The sequence below is a fragment of the Alligator sinensis genome, unplaced genomic scaffold, assembly GCF_000455745.1.
Source record: "Alligator sinensis unplaced genomic scaffold, ASM45574v1 scaffold4_1, whole genome shotgun sequence".
NCBI lineage: Eukaryota > Metazoa > Chordata > Crocodylia > Alligatoridae > Alligator > Alligator sinensis.
Window position 1 is genome coordinate 3,675,591 of NW_005841887.1, and position 18,750 is coordinate 3,694,340.

The 18,750-nt window shown below is 41.8% G+C and overlaps 1 protein-coding gene across 1 annotated transcript in view; it reads right to left on the reverse strand.

Moving 5' to 3' along the window:
- Positions 1-17,343, reverse strand: part of LOC102371879 (TGF-beta receptor type-2-like) — a 55,046-nt gene extending 37,703 nt beyond the window's left edge. Inside the window, 1 exon segment of the mRNA XM_014517025.2 lies at positions 17,185-17,343. Within this exon segment, the coding sequence (XP_014372511.1) occupies positions 17,185-17,236 (52 nt within the window). The 5' untranslated portion in view covers positions 17,237-17,343.
- Positions 17,344-18,750: the final 1,407 nt, after the last annotated feature.

An 18,750-nucleotide genomic window follows, 5' to 3' on the forward strand; every position in this document is an offset into this window, starting at 1 on the left:
GGTTCCTCTTTATCGGGTGGTGCATTTTAGAGCAGTAGGACCGAAGTGTTAAAGGGATTTAGATGCCTAAAGATGCAGGTGGGTACCTCCCATTAGGGAGTTGGGTCTTAAAGGGTGTTAGAGAAGCCCATTCAGCACCTGCATCTCAATAGTAGTGTTAAGAACCTGGGGCTGAGCCTGCCCACTGCGATCATTGAAAGAGTGGAGTGAATCATTCAAGATAAACAATGGGATCATCAGTCTCAGGCTCTGCTGTGCACAAAGGACTCCATTCATTGTGAATGTACAAAGGGCCCCGAGGACGCAGCAGCCAACACCTACGCTGCACAGGAACTGTTACAACTCTTGCCCTGCTCCTCGCTCTCCTTCGGGAGAGGCGTGGGGGTGCGATGTTGGGTCTCCTCCAATAGGCAGAATCAGGCATGTAGCCTCCTGCACCTGGGGTCTCTAGCATAGCAGGGAAGTTAAGATTAAAAGGGGGCTGTGCAGCTGAGCAGGCTGTGATTTCCTACCGAAAATGCTCGGGAACATCTTGCAACTGATCGTTCTTGAATACATTTATTTTACAAATATTTTACAAATAATTATACCCATGTCCCTTTCAGGGTATACTGCACACAGTACCTGGTTTAGAGCCAGCTGCTGGGAAATGCTTTGATATTTGGGCTGAGTGTGCTCGTGACACAAGTTCTGATACCCGTTTCCCTGACTCGAGTTACTTCTGGATTTATGAATGACTATGGAACTAGGTGACGACCCCAGCCTGAATTTTGAAGTCTAATTTGTTTAGCTTAGCTAAAATAACTTGCAGTTGAAATAATTTTTATGAGCATTGTAAAACTCTGTTGAGCTGATATTTGTGCAAATTAAACAAACAGACAAACAAAAACGGTCATCACAAATGGAGCTGAACTTAAATCCATTTTCAAGTGCAAAAGACTTCTCGGAGCATATTTTTCCCCTAATTTTTTCATGCAGGCTCCAGTTACAACCTCTTGGAAAAAAAGGTACAGATGGATTGGACAGTATTAAGCTACAAGAAATTACAAGGCAGTGCTCTCCACTTACATACTGGATGTGATGTTGAAGGTAATAAGGCAATATTTCTTTTCTTTATGGATTTCCTTCTGTGCTTGTTAAACAGGACTTCTGGTATACTGATTTGTCATTTCTGTTTTACCCATAGTATTATCTTTTTAAATGTTAAAATTAGTGGGAAAAGACCTACAAAAGGTAATTAAAAAGAAAAGCTGCACATTTGAGATTTTGTTAACATCTTGATATTCAGGCCAGTAGGCTCCAAAGTCTGTTGAAGTCAACAGAAGACTCCCATTGATTTTGAAGGGCTTTGGATTGGGCCCAGAAGGGCAATGAATGCAAATAAGTGGTGCACATCTGGGGGCACTATTCACTCTCGCTCACTGTAATAGCAACTTAAGGCTGTCTAAGGGTGACGCTGCCTTGGCACTAGGGCAGATTCTATTCTCTGTCACTTCAGTTTCTATCCAGAGTGGTTCGGTTGATGTTAATGGAGTTATTTGGCATGACTGAGAAGAGAATTTGATCCATTTTGTTCTTGCTTTTGCTGAAACTCTGAAATGCCTCTAGAAGTTTTCCACAGAAATGTCTAAAAATGACATACATTTTCAGAGCTGCTTCAATAAAGCACCTAAACACTTGCTTAAGTCACATAAAGTTAACGAAGAGAAGAATGTTCTGTTACAAGATATTGCCACTTTTTCAATTTGGTAAGCCTCGCATTGAGCAAAGCACTTAACCAGGTATTTAACTTTATGTACGGACTTAATTCCACCCTCTTTGGCAAAAGACTTGGTCCAGTGGTTGAAGCCAAGCATGCATTTTGTTGAAGCAGGCTCTAACTTAGTTGGGAAACAATGTAACAGCTCAGAACTGATGGCTTCTTGTATTGCCAGGATTTCTTTTTAAAAGGTTTGTTAGGCCAAGCCAGAGTTGATTTGACAAGTGCTGAGTAATACCAGTCTCAGCCTAGGAGAAGGAAAAACTAAATTGAGCTATATAAGAGCCATACTGATGGATTGTATTGGGACATGGCAACTGGTCAGTGAAGGGGAGTTTGTCATAGGTGAAAGCAATGCTGTTCTAAATTTTGTCAGGGAATCTACAAGGTGCGGCAACTCCTGCTTACTCGGTAAGATCCCTGAACTTGGGGATCTTAGTATAGGGGCCACATTTTAAAAAATGCTCAACATCCAGGAGCTTCCATTGAAAATCTAGCCCCAAGCAGTTTGTGTATCAGAGCAATAGTACTCTAGGTCACGCTGGACTTAAATACAGCTGATGACCAGTAACTGCAATATGTTGAGGGCTTGTTGTGATATTGCTCCTAAACTGCTGTTGCTGTAATAGGGAGTGTTGTCTGAATACTCATCTGGGAAAATTCCCATGGAAAATGTTGCTGGTCTGTGATGACTGCTCTTACCAGGTGGTGTTGTTGTTCATACCATGTAACCATTAAATGGTAGCGTGCACAGGCTCTTAAATGCTGTTTTAATCAGTACATTCAACAGCCATTGCCAAACAGTGTAAAATCTACTTTGAAGCACCAAAGCGATTGTGAGTTTACCCTGTGATGATTGTATTTATCCAGCTGAAAGTTCAGCGGCTGCCTGCTAATTACTATGCTATGAAATTCAAATGTGAACAGTTATGATATGTAAACCAAGGCACTGGCACTTACTTGATCCAATCATGGGGCCACAGGAGCTGCTTGAAAAGAGGTAAAGGGCTATTATTTAAAATTCAGAAGAATCATCATCAGCATCATCCTGTTATTTTGAAGGCAGAGATGCAACCCACAAGCTTCCAGCAAGCAAAAGTCCATCTCGCTGTACGTGCGAGTGCACCAGTTCATAAACGTATGCCTGTGGGAGTGCATGCATCAGTCTTTACTAGTGCCATAATGGGGAGGGCCCATATCCAAAAGCTTGAAGCATACTAAATCCCCTCAAACCAAAAACTCTCCCACTTCCTCCCCTTCATTGAGCTGTGCAGCATGATTTGTGGGTCAATCATTTGGGCCTTCACTGTGAACCAGTGAAGGAAACAAGTCCTTCACCCAAGAATGACTTGCTGAGAAAGCTGTGCCTCCAGCCCCCTCCGGATTACATCTCTGATTGCACCTTGGCTGCTCTTGGCTATGCTGTCTCACTCCAAGACGGTCAGGATGCAGAGTTTGTTGGATAACTGATTATTCAATGACTGAGGAGGGGGAAAAATAGCTGAGTGCAATACTCACGAAATGGTTGTGTCAGCACTGCTTAGGACTCGTACCTCCTTCATTGAGAGAATAAAGAGAAAGTAACTGAAAGCTCACCGAGCTTGGGCAGAAAGTATTGCTAGTGTGAGATGTCTTTACACATGGAAAGTCATTCTGCAGCAGCTGAATTTTCAGGGTGTCCTGCAAGTGTGGTAGGCAGCTCGGTCTCGCAAGACAATAAAACTGTGCTGAGCGAGACATCAACTCACTGAACATAAAAGATAAAGCGAAGCTGAAGTGACCTCTCCAGGGTGCAAGCAAAAGCCTGGACAGTGTAGATAGGCCCTGCAATTGCTGTCCTGCAAAACAGCATGTAGCAATAACTCAGTAGTGGTTAGATCATAGGTGGCTGAGGGTGCCCACGGCTTACTGACTAACAGAGTACGAAGTGCTCTTGCCCAGAGCTCTTATCCAGGCACTAGGAAGCTCCTAAGGATTCAGTGGGGTCCTAGGTTGCCAGTCTCAATAGCAAAAGGTGGGAGCCCTGTTATCTCCATTTTCTTTTCCTGCTCGTTTCTCCTAGGCTGCTAGTGAAGTCTTCTCTGGTTATGTTTCAGCTGCTCGCTCTTGGTCCAGTTCCATTCTCTGCTAGACACTATCCAGGCCATAGGGTTCAAGATGGGACCTCTAGTCTCTGTGGGCCATCTCCTCTCCACATTAAAGCAGTATTTGGCCTGTGGTTTGCTACACCTTAGCCATTTGATACAAGTAAAAATACTTTTTTTCCCCTCTAGAAATTAGCATTACACATATTTTCCTAGCTCTGCAGGAGCCTGAATCTTCATGAGTGGATGGGAGTAGAAGAACAAAAGGGCGATAAAAAGAAGTCGAAGGATTTCCTCAGAATAGGTAAACATGACAGAAACATTATCTGGGTCACATTTGGGCAACAGAGTTTGCTCTGTTTTAAGTGCAAATGGTTTACTTATGATTTAGATGAACTTCCTGAGGAGTATTTGAAAATTCCTGGCACTCGTTCTATTTACCATCTGTTAGAAGGACTTTGATGAGCCAACAAAGAGATGTTCGAATGGAGTAGCTGTTTTGTATCTCAGCAACAGATTTTGTGATCCACTAACGTAAGCGTCTTTCAATCCTTTGATTATTTTAGAACAATGATGAAGCCAAGGCTTGCAAAAGGATTAAATGAAAAGTAGTAAATGCAGGGGTCCTCTGTTAATTCTTAATGTACTTTATCAGACAGTTCCAGCATTGACTGTTCCTTCACATCTAATAAAACTATTATGCATTTCTCCCCCAAGCTGAAAATAGCAGCCTGAACAAGTTGAAAAATAGAGGAACCTCCTTCCTAAAGATCTTATGAGGCTTTATGAGCTGTCTTACTTCATTTGCATTAGTCTTAGTGTCTTGTTTAATAATCTGGCACAGATCCCAACCCCTATCCTTGAAGTAGACTGTGTTGAAATTTTCAAATTTACACACACACACACACACACACACGCGCACGCGCGCGTGCGCACAGAGGAAAAAGCTATTGGTGCTATTTTTGCCAAAATTTCCCCTTTTTTTAACCAACTAAAAATTGTGCAAATTTAGTTGAGTTGGTTTTTTTAACGCAATTTTTTTTACCAGTTTGACATGGAAATAATACAGTCTATAAGGAAACATACCATATCTTGTTCTACCAAGAAAGTTCCAGATAAAGTCCTTAAGCAGAACTTAGTAGAGAGTTCATATCAATAAATTAAAGATTAAAAAAAATTAGAAGAACACTAACTATTCAAACCAGACATGCTCCCAACCCCTTTTGGAGAAAAAAAAACAGCAGACACAAGCATTGGAAAGCCAGGAAACTGAAATGGGATGTTAAACATTAAAGAAATCCAAATTTTTTAAAGTATAGATGTGGCCAACCAATCAATTTTAATTTTTCAAATGGGGATACCAGTTCTTGCTGAGGAAGAGATATTATGAGCATTAACAGAAGGCACTATAAAATTACCAAGTATTATTAGTGATGAGTTCATAAATACACACATACGTGCACACACATACACACACTCTCCCTCTCTCTCACACACATACTCACACATTTTTATTAAATTTTCATGCTTTTGCACAGATATTCATTGAATGTGTCATGGAAAATCATTAAATTCCTGAATTAGATATACTGTATATACTATAGATATTTTTGTCAACAAATTAATAATACAAGTAGATATAAATACAGGCAGTCCTTGATTGAACGATGTTCCATGTTACAACGTTTCACATAGATTCATAGATGTTAGGGCCGGAAGGGACCTCAATAGATCATCGAGTCCAACCCCCTGCATAGGCAGGGAAGAGTGCTGGGTTCAGATGACCAGGGTAGGGGAGAGCACCACCTCCCTTGGGAGCCCGTTCCAGACTTTGGCCACTCTAACTGTGAAGAAGTTCTTCCTAATGTCCAGTCTAAATCTGCTCTCTAGCTTATAGCCATTATTTCTTGTAACCCCCAGGGGCGCCTTGGTGAGTAAAGCCTCACCAATTCCCTTCTGTGCCCCCATGATGAACTTATAGGCAACCACAAGGTCACCTCTCAACCTTCTCTTGCGGAGGCTGAAGAGGTCCAGGTGCCCTAGTCTCTCCTCGTAGGGCTTGGCCTGCAAGCCCTTAACCATACGAGTGGCCCTTCTCTGGACCCTCTCCAGGTTATCCACATCCCTCTTGAAGTGTGGCGCTCAAAATTGCACGCAGTACTCCAACTGCGGTCTGACCAGCGCCCGATAGAGGGGAAGTATCACCTCCTTGGTTCTGTTCGTCATGCATCTGCTGATGCACGATAAAGTGCCATTGGCTTTTCTGATGGCTTCGTCACACTGCCGACTCATGTTCATCTTGGAGTCCACTAGGACTCCGAGATCCCTTTCCACTTCCGTGCCACCCAGCAGCTCATTTCCTTGGCAGTAGGTGTGCTGGACATTTTTCCTCCCTAGGTGCAGTACTTTGCATTTCTCCATGTTGAACTGCATTCTCTGAAGAGTATCGGTCCAAGGACCAAGCCCTGCGGGACCCCACTTCCCATACCCTTCCAGGTCGATACCGACCCATCCACTACGACTCTCTGGGTGCAACCCTCTAGCCAATTCGCCACCCACTGGACTGTGTAGTCATCCAAGTCACAGCCTCTTAACTTGTTCACCAGTATGGGGTGGGATACTGTATCGAAGGCCTTCCTGAAGTCTAAGTAAACGGTGTCAACCCCTACTCCTGCGTCCAGGTGTTTTGTAACCTGGTCGTAAAAACAGACTAGATTAGTCAGGCATGATCTACCTGCTATGAACCCGTGCTGGTTTCCCCTCAGCATAATTTTTCCTGCCGGACTTTCGCAAATGTGAGCCTTGATAATTTTTTCAAAGACTTTGCCTAGGATGGAGGTGAGACTGACTGGCCTATAGTTGCCCGGGTCCTCCTTCCTCCCCTTGAAAATGGGGACCACATTACAACTTAAACACTTACAACGTTTATAAACTGACCCCATTTCAACTTTCTAACATCAGTTTCAACTTTACAATGCTTGATCTGACGCCAAGCCATGCCCGAGAACAAGTTCACTGCATCATCCATCTCCCTGGAAAACATCTGTCCAAACTTTCTTGGACACTTTCTTCAAGAAAGCAGCCAAGACTCCTGAGAAGACTCCAGCCAAGGACCCTTCAAAAAGTCCAATCAAGACCCCTTAAAAAAGTCCAGCAAAGTTTCCTCAAAGAAATCCTTCCAAATCAATATGATTGCTATTTACAATATAAATTCATTAATATAGCTATATTACTCATCTATAATTGATTGAGTACAAAATTCTGGGTAATTTTTGTTGAAAATAGGGTATCGGGCCTTGCAATCCCCCATTTATAACATAGTTTCCTATGGGAAAATCAGTTCCGAGTTACAACTTTTCGAATTAAGATGTGGTTTTCAGGAACCAGCTCTGTCGTAAGTCTGAGGACTGCCTGTACATGTTGGCAAAACATTTCCAGAAGTGGCTCGTGATGTCTGATTTCCCCCACCATTTTCAATCGATTTACTGAAAACACCTGAGTGGGGTCTCTGGCTGCCTATCCATGTGCTCAGGGGTGGGGGGAGGCATGCTTTAATTAGAGTAGTTCCTGGAGAGCTACTCTAATTAAAATGCTCCAGCATCATGTGTATTAACCTCCTGTGCATTAAAAAATGGCCACAGGGTGCTTTAAGTAGACCTCATTCATTCAACAAGCTTTAGTTAAAGTGCCCCTGTAGGCATTTTGAGATGCAGGGAGTCTTAATACATGTAATGTTGCAGCGATGCTAGAGCACTGTAATTAGAACTTGGAGCAGACTTGATTAATCGAGTCTGCTCCAAAGCATTCTAATTAGAACCTGTTGGAGCACATCTATAAGCAGCCTCAGTTTAGAAAGTTTGGGACGTAGTCACTTTTAATAGTCATCATAGGTATGTGATGACTATGAGGCATCCTAATCACTTGTAATGTTTTGGCCTCCACATTTCTCCATGTTCTTTGGTTTAAATATTTCCCTGATCATTTCATATATGGCTAATCAGTGAAAAAGCCAATGCCAACCTTATGCTAGTGCAGTTTATTCACCATGTTCCATATGTGAGAATATACAGTGGAAATAATTTTACTAGAAGATAGCTCAGCAAGAAACAAGCTAATATCTCTTTATACGTGGGACTGTTCATCTATAAGGAGATCCTCAAACTGAACAGTAAATCCTCTGTGCATGAAACCAACCACTAAGTTCAATAGGAGTGTGTGTGAATGGATGTTCCTGTCCCTGACCAGAGCCTGAATACAGGTACAAAAGAACTATAATGGGTAAAGGAGCCATGGGGGAGAGGGGATAAAATGGTACTTCTGAAGTGGAAGCACAGTCCTATACATGCTCACATACAAGACATGAGCAACAAGTATTCCCAGCCCATTTTGTACCTGGTGATGTTTGGGGCAGAGGGGTGAAATGAAGTAGACATACTCGATGGGAATTCCCATGACATTGGCATGGCACTACAGTGAGGCAGACCTGCTTTGCCCTGTCTTGCTCCTGCTGGTGTACACACAGGGTTGGGGTAGGAAGGGACTATTTAGGCTGTGATAGCGTTCTAAGGATCAATGGGCAACAGTCATGCTAGCTACCCTAGCAGCCTTTAACATGAGATTGATAGGTGGTATGAATCTAGCTGTGCTGCTCAGGTAGTATAGTTGTCTAGTCCCTATTCTGCAGCAGCTATTCATTTCTCTAACTCAGTTCCTACCCATTGGGTATAGCATGCAACACTAGTCTTAAAATCCTTCCAAGTGAAGGCCTTCTGTGCCAGATGGAATAGCGCTGAGGAGGATAAATGGACTAGGACCTCTCACTCCTCCTCCACTGTTTTATGAACAGGCAAGAATAAAACTAATATACAACAGTGGACTGAACATGTGTCAGAGGGAATGAGCCCTGAAAGCCCTATCTTCCTGCACATCTGCTGGGAACATCCTGAAATCCTTTCTAGCACACTGGAAAGATGTCTGTTGACAAATTAAAGACATAACAGGAGTGGAATCCCAAAGGATCCATTGGTCTTTCTTCTGTGGATGCTTACTCCATGGGTCTATGACTTGAAGAGAGTTGAATTAATCATCCACTTGCTGGCTGTAGTTGGATGTGCCATCACTTCCTGTTGTAAGAGGAAGGACCCTGTTATCGATCATGGATGATTCAGCTAAATTTGGCACTTTTTAAACATGGAAAAAAATGACTTATTCAAAAAGACAACAATTGAATCAGTGTCTTCTAACCTCGTTGCTGGCTTTTAGATTCTCCGAGTATAGAATAACTCGACAAGCAAAACCATGGAGGTTTCTTTTCTTTTTGCCTTGTGATTGTGCAAAGACCATGGAGTAGCTCAAGTAGTAAAGCTGTTTTGAAATACAATATAAGGATTCATTCTGCACCTGCAAATGCAGGCGTGTCTTGTTAATACTTAAAATCAACTGGAGATGTCTTGTTAATACCTAAATTTCATCAAAGCAGGGTGGGTTTTTTTAGGAATATGCATGTAAAATGTTGCCATTTATGTATTAACATGATCAATATTATAACGTAAAATTTGTGAAATGGCGACAAAAAGAGTTCCATCCTTTTCCGGGCCCTTGCACAGGTAAATATATAAGACGTTGCACATTGCTCAGTATGGCAATGGGGTGCCATAAGAGGGGGAGAGAAAGGGAGAGATTTGATAGTCACCCCATCATTAAGGGTCTTAGGCAGGGGCATAACAAAGCAGCCAGGTGGACAGGGCAGTGGGATGCATGGAGACAGCAGTAACTTCTGGTAGCTGCCATGCTGCCAGCATAATTGAATACTGCAGTGGCAGCTGATATCTTTCTGCCGTTCCCCCCCAGTTCTACCCAGTTCTACCCATCCCCCAACCCTAGTTGGTCTACTGGTCTTAGATCTGGTGCTCCCAGAAGAGAGAGGACATGAGCTCTCTTTCGGTTCTGTTCCCGGGATCCGTGGAAGAAGATTTCGTCAATCCTGGATCTGTTGGCCAGGTTGACAGCCGGAGGAAGGAAGGATACAAATCTCGCTGGAGAGCTGCCATCCTAGGACAAAACGGCTGTTTGGAGCTACTTTTAGTTGGTGTTTTGCTTATCTCAAAAGAGATGGAGTTTTTGATTCAGCTGGTAGGCTTTAAGCTATAGAGAGAGCAAGTAGGAAGCTAAGCAAGCGGCCTCATCTGCAGCAGTAAGAGACACTGTCACACTGGCCTGCGCTCAGAGATACCTCGGTCTTTCCAGACTCCTCCGAGAATCTCGGCCCTAACAGTTTAGTAGAGATGAAATTGCAGCCCTCTCTTCAACAAAGCAGATAGTGGAAAAGTGAAGTGAGATGCAGCAGCTGCCACAACTGGCGCTGGACTTGGGATCTTTAGTACAGTCTGTTCTTACTAATAGCTGCAAATTGTGTGCTGTAAAATGTTGAAAAGACTTCTTTTTTTTTTAAATACCTTCCCCTTGAATATAAATAACCCAGTCTTGTCAAGAATAACACTTCAGTTGAGGCTCCTTTTCAAAGCTCCCAGGATCTATGTGGACAATGAGTCTCAGCTTGCCATAAACTAGAAGATTGCAATGTATAGCTGGAGAAATTAAGTTCCCAGAAGACGAGTTGCTTTTGCTCCAGTAACATCAGCTGTAGTTTGGTTTGTTAAGCATAATCATGGCTTCTCAGTTGGAGAGAGAGCACTGTTGCTAGTGGAGCGTAATAGCTGCGTGCCAGGTTTTATCTTGTAGAACGGGGTTGCTGGGATAAGTACCTGGCGTGCACTTGCATGTCCGATCTTCTGGACGGGTGACTGCTATCAGCACCAACTGTGAAAATTGCAAACTGATATTGTCTAAAGAATGGGTCATATAGGCCCTTTCCAGAAATTGGACACAGGCAAAATCACACTTCTCTTCTCAGAGTTTATATAATTGCGATGCCACAACTTTATCCCTGCATATCCATGAAGACCTACAGGGAGATATTGGCCCATAGTCCGGGGCCAGCTGTGTGCAGCCCTTACTCACAGGTTTGATAATGCTATATTGTGGAGTGGTCTATCACACTGGGTCTTTCCAAAGGTAGGTTTATATAATAATATAAAATTACATAATAATTTTGCATTGTGCCCTGTACCCCTGGCAAGATGGAGCAAGCTGTTTTAGTTTAAAACCATTGTCAGGCTACGGTTCAAAACCATAATAGTGGCTGTTTGTTTTAACCTAGTTGCAATCAGTCCAGCTTGCTGATTTGGGCTTTAAATAATGTGTAGACTATTTTTAATGCCAGTGTGGACTGGTGTACCTATAATAAAACATGACGATTCATGCTGGGTGCAGGTACTTAATTCCTGATTGTATCCAAATATAAAGGAGTGGATTACATGCTAAAGGTTATTTTCAGAATCATCACTGAGAGGAGAGGTAAGAATACTGTCAAAGGAACTGATGGTGCTTTAGGAGAACTATATAAATCTACAAGGGGTGGACAATAGCCACGGTGATATTTCTTCAAAATACAGGAATATTTTCATAGTTATTTTTTAGAAAAGCTACTGATTGTTCTCTTTCCATCTAATATATATGAGGGCTATATGATGGGCAAATACACTAATGACTTTACCTTTTATATTAATAAAATGTACTTGTCATGATAGAAGTTGGCTGAAATTGTTTTTCATTACTGTTCTTGACAAAAAATGGTTCTTTGGAATGGAAATTTTGATAACAACCATAAAAAAATTTTTAAAAAGGATTTGGTTGTCAAAAACCTAAAAATGTAGTTTCTTTGATTTTTTTTTAATGTAACCCTAAAAATATCCATAGCAAATGTCCAGAAAAAGGTCATATTTTTCAAAAAAACAAAAAATTATTGGAAAATAAAATGTGTTTTACATCTGGCTCTAAGTTGTAATCAGCCTGCCTGAAATTGAGAGGTTGGATAGCAAATTTACTGTATTACACTGCTCAGATAGTGCAAAAAAGCCGGAAGAGCAAGTAGCATATCATTAACAGAATTGCTGGGTGCGTTTACATGTGCAGTTCATGTGAAACAATAAACTCCGGCACACATCACACCTGAGTTTATCACTCCCAGTCACCACATTTACACGTGTCCCCAGGACTGCAGCACACTGAGCTGGGTCGGAGTAGCGTTGAGCCTAGTAGGATGCCATTTGCTCCCACTTGCCACTACCTCTGCTTGTTGTTGCACTGGTCAAAACCTGGCTGAAGGACATGAATCTACATCTTCAAGGTTGTTTTTTTTTCCCACCTTGTCTCCTCAACTTCCTTATCTGAGACCTGCCGTGATCTCTCTCTCATTCAGCCTTCTCACAACACCTGTATCGGGTCAGGTTTTTTATTTGCAAGGAGTCAGATGCTGCCCAGGAAATCTTCCCCACTCTTGCCAAGATAAAAGTTTAACTATGGATAGAAACCACTGAATAGCCCATGAGTCTCTTATCAGATTGGAGGAGGTTTTGTTGGTGGTGCTGATTTGTTTGTGGGCATAATGATAACATAACAGTATAAAATAATATGGTAATAAGTAATAATTCAATTAACTAGAAGAACTGGGGGTACTTGAGAAGGCCCTAGGGGGTATGCATGGGCAGGTGGGCATGGAGTGCCGCCAGGCACCGTCCCGTGAGGCCATGCAGGTGCTGCCCGCCCAGCCATATCTATGTAAGAGCAATACTACCCTGCAATAATCGCCACTACCAAAATCCTAGTGCAGTAGAACTGACATTAGAAGTATTTACCAACCAGGCCCATGGTACCTGTCCCTCTCATTTTTCAGATTTTTCCACTTTCCTTTATTAGCAAAATGTTTGATTTGATTTTGAACTCTTGCCCTTAAAAATACACATGCATAATTATCTGAACAGTTCTCTTGCCTTGTGTTTTATCTCAAGAGAAATGCAACATCACCTTCTTAGCTGCTCTGTTAAAAGTAGAAATCAAAGGGAACCAGTAAAATCTGATACATGTAGGATAGAAGTGGCAAACCTGTACCACAAGTGGCAGGGGCAGTCTTTGTGTGGTACATGACAAAATGGGGAGGGGGAAGACAGCACAGTGGCAGGTTGGGCAGGGAGCAGAAAACAGTTATTTGACTGTGCAGAGAGCACAGATCACAAAGTAGAAAGCAGAGCCACAACTTGGGCAGGGAGCAGAAAGCAGAGTAGCAGATCTGGTAGGGGAATGGGATCGGAGTGGCAGTCTGGGAAGGTGCAGGGCTTATCTGTGGCATCCCTTCCAAAAAGTTGCCCTCAATGGTCTGGGAGGACTGGGGGGGTGGTTAAAGCAAGGAATTATGTTGATACTACTTGTTTAAGGTACAATCATCATCTTGACTGTATACCTCAATGTGTTTTTAAAAAGAAAGGAGCTACCCAGAGCCCAAGCCCTGCTTCCTTGACTTTTAAAGCAGGATGGCACCTACTGGTTTTCATACTTCGATTGTCCCTCTTGCATGCTTTGGGGGTTCAACCACTTGACTAAGAGCCCTGTTAGCATGGGGTCAAGCATGGGAGGGTGTTGTCATGTAAGCTGGTAACTGTGACTCAAGGACAAAAACTCTCCATAGCCTGCTGACTGGAGATCAGGTTTTAATCTCCAGTTGCCACAAGAGCCCCATCTCTTGAGAAAGTACTCCGAGGAACCTGGGGTAGGTCAGGGATCCCTGAAATCAAAGGCCAGGGTTTCTCATGTGCATTTATTACTGAGAATAAAGTATGTGCTCTGACACTGTTATGTCCAACAAGCAGCTGCTGTGGGTCTGTTCAAAAATAGATCATCCAGAATTAGAACCAAACTGCTTTGCCCGAGGAACTTTAAATACTTGCGAATTCTGTGGGAGTCTTGGGAGCAAACGCATCCCAGATGGTACCACTGGGAGCTGGGTTGGGAGGAGGGAGAGGGCAGTGATACTCTTCTGAGCACCACCCACAAGTTCTGCTCCACACAGCTGAGAAGTCGGTCTCTAGATTGTGCAGCTGTTCAACCGATGATTGTGCATGCTCTTTGGAAGCCTTGAGCTCAGCTTCTCACCAGGGGTTTCAAGTACACCCATAGGCTTATCGTTGCTTGATAAGGTTCACAGTCCCTGCTAGATTTCTTAAGCTGGACCTCCTTGGAGAGTCAGATGCCCAATGGGGCTTCTCTAGCCTCCTCCCACTCTGCAGATACATTGAGATATTGCTATTCCAGTTACACTCAGCTTGTGTGTTCAAGGTCGTCTCAACAATCATAATGCAACAGAGCTGGGATATATATTTTTAAATTATTACATGCTAGAGAGCAAGATGCCAGTTTGGAAGCAGTATACTATACCACCATGTGCTGGCCCAGTCAAAGTCCTGTTTATCAGCATCTTACTGAAGCTTGAGAAAAACCTGCAAGTTTTAGGATCAGCACAGAAATAAGAGTTTATTTTTGAGAAAAAGGTCATAGATTTTTAAGGCCAGAGCAGATTATAATGATGATCTTATCTGAACTCCTATGTAATACAGGCATAAAATCCCTCCGTTGAATCCATAGCTCCTAGATGAGCTACAATTCATTTTTTAGAAGAACATCTAGTCTTGATTTAGACTTCAAGTGATGAGTAATCTACCACAGCACTAGGGAAATTGTTTCATTCAGCAATTGCCCTCCCTATTCAGGCAGCTGTGCCTTATTCCTTATAGAAATTTGCCCAGTTCCAGTTTTTAGCATTTGGATCTTACAGTGCCATTGCCTGCTGGAGTGAAAAGGCCTCTGCTATCAGAAACCTTCTCCCTATGCCATATTTATACTACATAGGGAGTATTTATTTGCTTAGGTCACCTCTTACCTCTCTCTGGGATAAACTAAATAGATTGAGTTTTTAGTTACTCACTGGAAGGCAGGGGTTTTTTTTAGACCTTGAATAATTCATGTGGCCCTTTTCTGATCCCTTTTTAGTTTGTTTTGAAAGTGTGGACACCAGGATAGACCCAGTTCTGTGTACAAATGGATTTCTAGTCTTCCTACACCCAGGCTCACTGAAGGTAAAAACATATTCTATAATCAGGTTTGGTGTTGAAACACAACAGGACAGTTTCCTGTCTTCACGTTCAGCTTAAAAAATGCTGCCATGCAGCTCATCAGGAGCAGCAACCACAGGAAAAAGTATTAAGGATAAATATTTTGTGAAGGAGAATCTGGTGTGTCTTTGTATAACTGACTAGTGAGAATTAAAGGCATCCTGTTACTGTATTCTCAACTATACATCAAACTACAGTCTAGCAAGCAACCAGTTATGTTATCAGATGATCATTCAGACAAATCGCCAATTAAAGGGGTATGAAAAGGGCTGTTGGAAGCAGAGAATCAGCCAAATTCCATTCCCAGTTGTACTGGTGCGAATCTGGAGTACTTAAAGACAGTAACAAAGCCTTACAGGAGCATTGGAGTTAGCAATTACTTTGGTGTAACTGAGAGACAACCCAGGCCATTTTTCTTTCTGATATGACTAAGAAGGCATCAAAATCATTTCAACTAAGAAGAATTACTTTCTGGTTGCTGCTAAATGGCTAATTCAGATGACCTTTAGACATTAATCTATATAGGTTTAGGTATGTGTTACTTTAAAAGTAACCAAATGTATATTTTAATCCATTTTGGTAATGAGGACTGAGGATTTCAAAGGACCTTAAGGGAATTAGATGCCCATCTCCTTTTGAAAGTTAATAGGATTTAGGCACCTACTTAAGATCTTTTGAAGATCTTGTAAGGTTAAACCCAGTAAAACAGCCCTTTTTTCCCCCTACAATAGGACAGTACGAATCAAAATATGGAGCTGTTTAAGTGGCTAAAATATGGAGATGTTTAATTAGCTAAAAATTAACACCGTCGTTGCTTTTAGTCACCTGACATTTCAGATGATCTCTGTAATGACATTGTGATTTGATTTGGGCCTTTTTGGATTTAAAGCCTGCCTTTTGAAAGAGGGAAACCATAAGTTAAAGAAGTTCAAAACTGGGCATTTCTCAAGGATAATTAGTGGTCTCTTCTCTTACCCCAAAACAACCCCATGCTATGCTTAAAATAATACCCTTTGGTACTTCAGTTAGTTTTGCTCAAATTTGATTATCCCAGCAGTCTCTTCCCAGTGTATCATCCCTCCCCCTAATCTTCAGAGCAGCAGTTACCATTTGATCCGTCAGATCAGCATTGATATCGCAGGTAACATTTTCAGAGGCTCTGAAAATACTTGTCTGACTTGACCTTTTCACTTCCTCTGTTTTGCTCTGTGAAAGTCATCCATCGCACTGTGCACCACAAATGTACATAAACCATTTCTCTATCAGTCATCTTATTTCATGCCCTTTTACTGTTGAGAACTTGTCTATGGATGCTCATCACCAGTCAGCTCATTTAGGTGTAAATAAAGCGAAATGACAATCCCAGAGCTTCATTGCATAGAGCAAAGAGCATTTCCAGTTACAGTGTAACATCATACATTGAGTGAAACTGGTCTGTGTTTAAAAAAAAAAAGACTTCACCGTAAGAATGTTCCAGTGCCTGTGTGAATATATAAATACGCACTATATATAGATATATGAATGTATACATATATATTGGCATTGTATATACAGAGAGACATGCATACATACTTAGTGGACGTGGACATAATGTCCATTTATATACAAACCTATCCCCTGTTATGGAGCAATCATAAAGATATAAACACAAGATTAGAGCACAGAAGGGCATGCTTTCAAGCCCTGATGGCGGGGGGTTATTTGCAGTATTAACAAAGTATTACAGAAAGCTAAACAGAGTACTTATTACAAAGAAATCTTTACGTCAGGGCTGGAAGGGGTTGCTGAATAACCAGATGTCGTTGCAGAGACAGTTTTTAACCTCCTCTTAAATAGACTGATTAATTCTGCATCTATACCAGAGCTGATAGAAGTCCTACATCTGAGCATCTGGACACTGTTGCAGCCAGATCATTCAGCAGTGCACCTCAATTGGTTTTAATCTCCTTCAATAAAATAAAGATTTCCAACAAGCAATGCTGACCGATATATATTTTTCTACCATAAACACTGACATCTGTGAGCAGCTCCGAGAAGGTATGCAGAAACATACACCAAGTCCAACGTTTACCAGTTTTTATAAGAGAAATACACAGCTGATTTCCAAGCCAGCATTCCTACCAGAGTTTTATATTGTATTCTCAGTGATTTCAAACCCTCCAGCTAATCATTTTCAAGGGAGAACTCAAAGATTATCTGCTGGAGAAAGGAAAAACAAATGACCGCGATGAATATGCTTCTTAACATTGCCTACCAGAAGTTTTTTTTTTCTACTCACAGAAGGATAGCAGCAGTAGGGAAATCAGACCCAGTCTCTTCCAGTAATCCATTTTCTGCCAGCAACTGGAAATCCAGCTTCACAGTTTGGATCAATTCATCCTCCACCAGTCCGACCAGTCTCCTGTGTTTTTCCTATCAACCCAAGACTCCTGGTTTTGTGGAGTTTCTGGCTAAACTTACAGGGAAGGCGGATCCAGCTGTTTCAAATCCAGCTGTGTGTGGGGTCCGCCCAGGAACTGGAGTTTATGAACAAACTAAGCCTGACTCTCCGAATATACACAAATATGGGAGGGGGAGTGTTGGGGGAAGTGCTCTGGCTCTCAGAAGAGAGTTTGATTTTTCTGATGACAACACTAAGCGGCTTCCAACCCCATACTGTCCAAGGCTCTTTAAAGGAGTCCCTAATTTCTGTTGCATGCATCTAATCAAAAAGTTCTGTTTACGACCACATGCCCTTTTCATTAGAATAAAATGTAGCATGTAACAGTTGCATGTGCCAAGTCTTTATTAATTCAAAGTTTTTCTTCCCTTTTTTTAACATTAACTCTACTTTTATCAATGTATTTTAAATGATTTGTTTTAAAAACACATGACTGCAGACTGGAGGACTGCATCTCTTTTGGAAAGACCATTACAGTATATGCTTAATTTTGGACATGTTGACACAAATTAAGTACATATTTGTATGGTTTCCTTAATCAGAACCTGCAATAATGGTGCTTAGCCTTTAAATAGCACTTTTCTTTCCAAGATCTCAAATTGTTTTGCAAAGGTATGTACGAAATAATATATTTCCCACTTTACAGAAGGGGAGACTGGTGCTGAGAACAGAACGGACTTGCCCAAGATATTAACACAGTCGGTCTGTAGCAATAATGGGAATAAACCCTATAATCCAAGCCAGCGTTCTGTCTACTGAAACACCTTGAGCTTGGCAATGTGCTCTGGTAATGATCAATGTAAGTGAATGCAGCAGAGAAAGAAATGATATTACCCAGCCTTTTATGGCCAAAAACTTACCCTGTGTTGGGACTGGTCTTCTTACAGTTATTAATAGGTGCTAAATCCATACATTTACAGATGTGTATATAGCATTGTAAACGTAATGAAGATTTGACTTTGCACTTATCCATTTTATAGTCCATGAATTCTGTGCATCAGTGCATGTATAATATGTACATGATAAGTGCATTGCAGCGGGTGTACATTAGCAAGTGTTAACTTCAGTAGAAACTGAAGGATTTGTTCCATTTTTTTGTACAGCATCTTTTATAGTAATTGCATCCAAAAATATTTTATAGAATCGTCTGTATAAAATATACAGGTTGAGAGTTAACACTCTCTTATCCCTTCTGGTGAGAAAGAAAGAAGGGAAATGAGGCAGAGAAATAGAACAAGGCTGCTCTTGATGGACAGAGCAGCAGAGGAAAAGGCTCTGGCATCAATAGTAGAGAAACTTGCCCTGAGCTGGAGAGAATGGTGGAAGACAGGCTGGGTAAGCAGAGACGCTAGGTTTGTGAGAGAGCCAGAACAAGTTGGGTTTGGTTGGGTTGCCCGTGTAGGG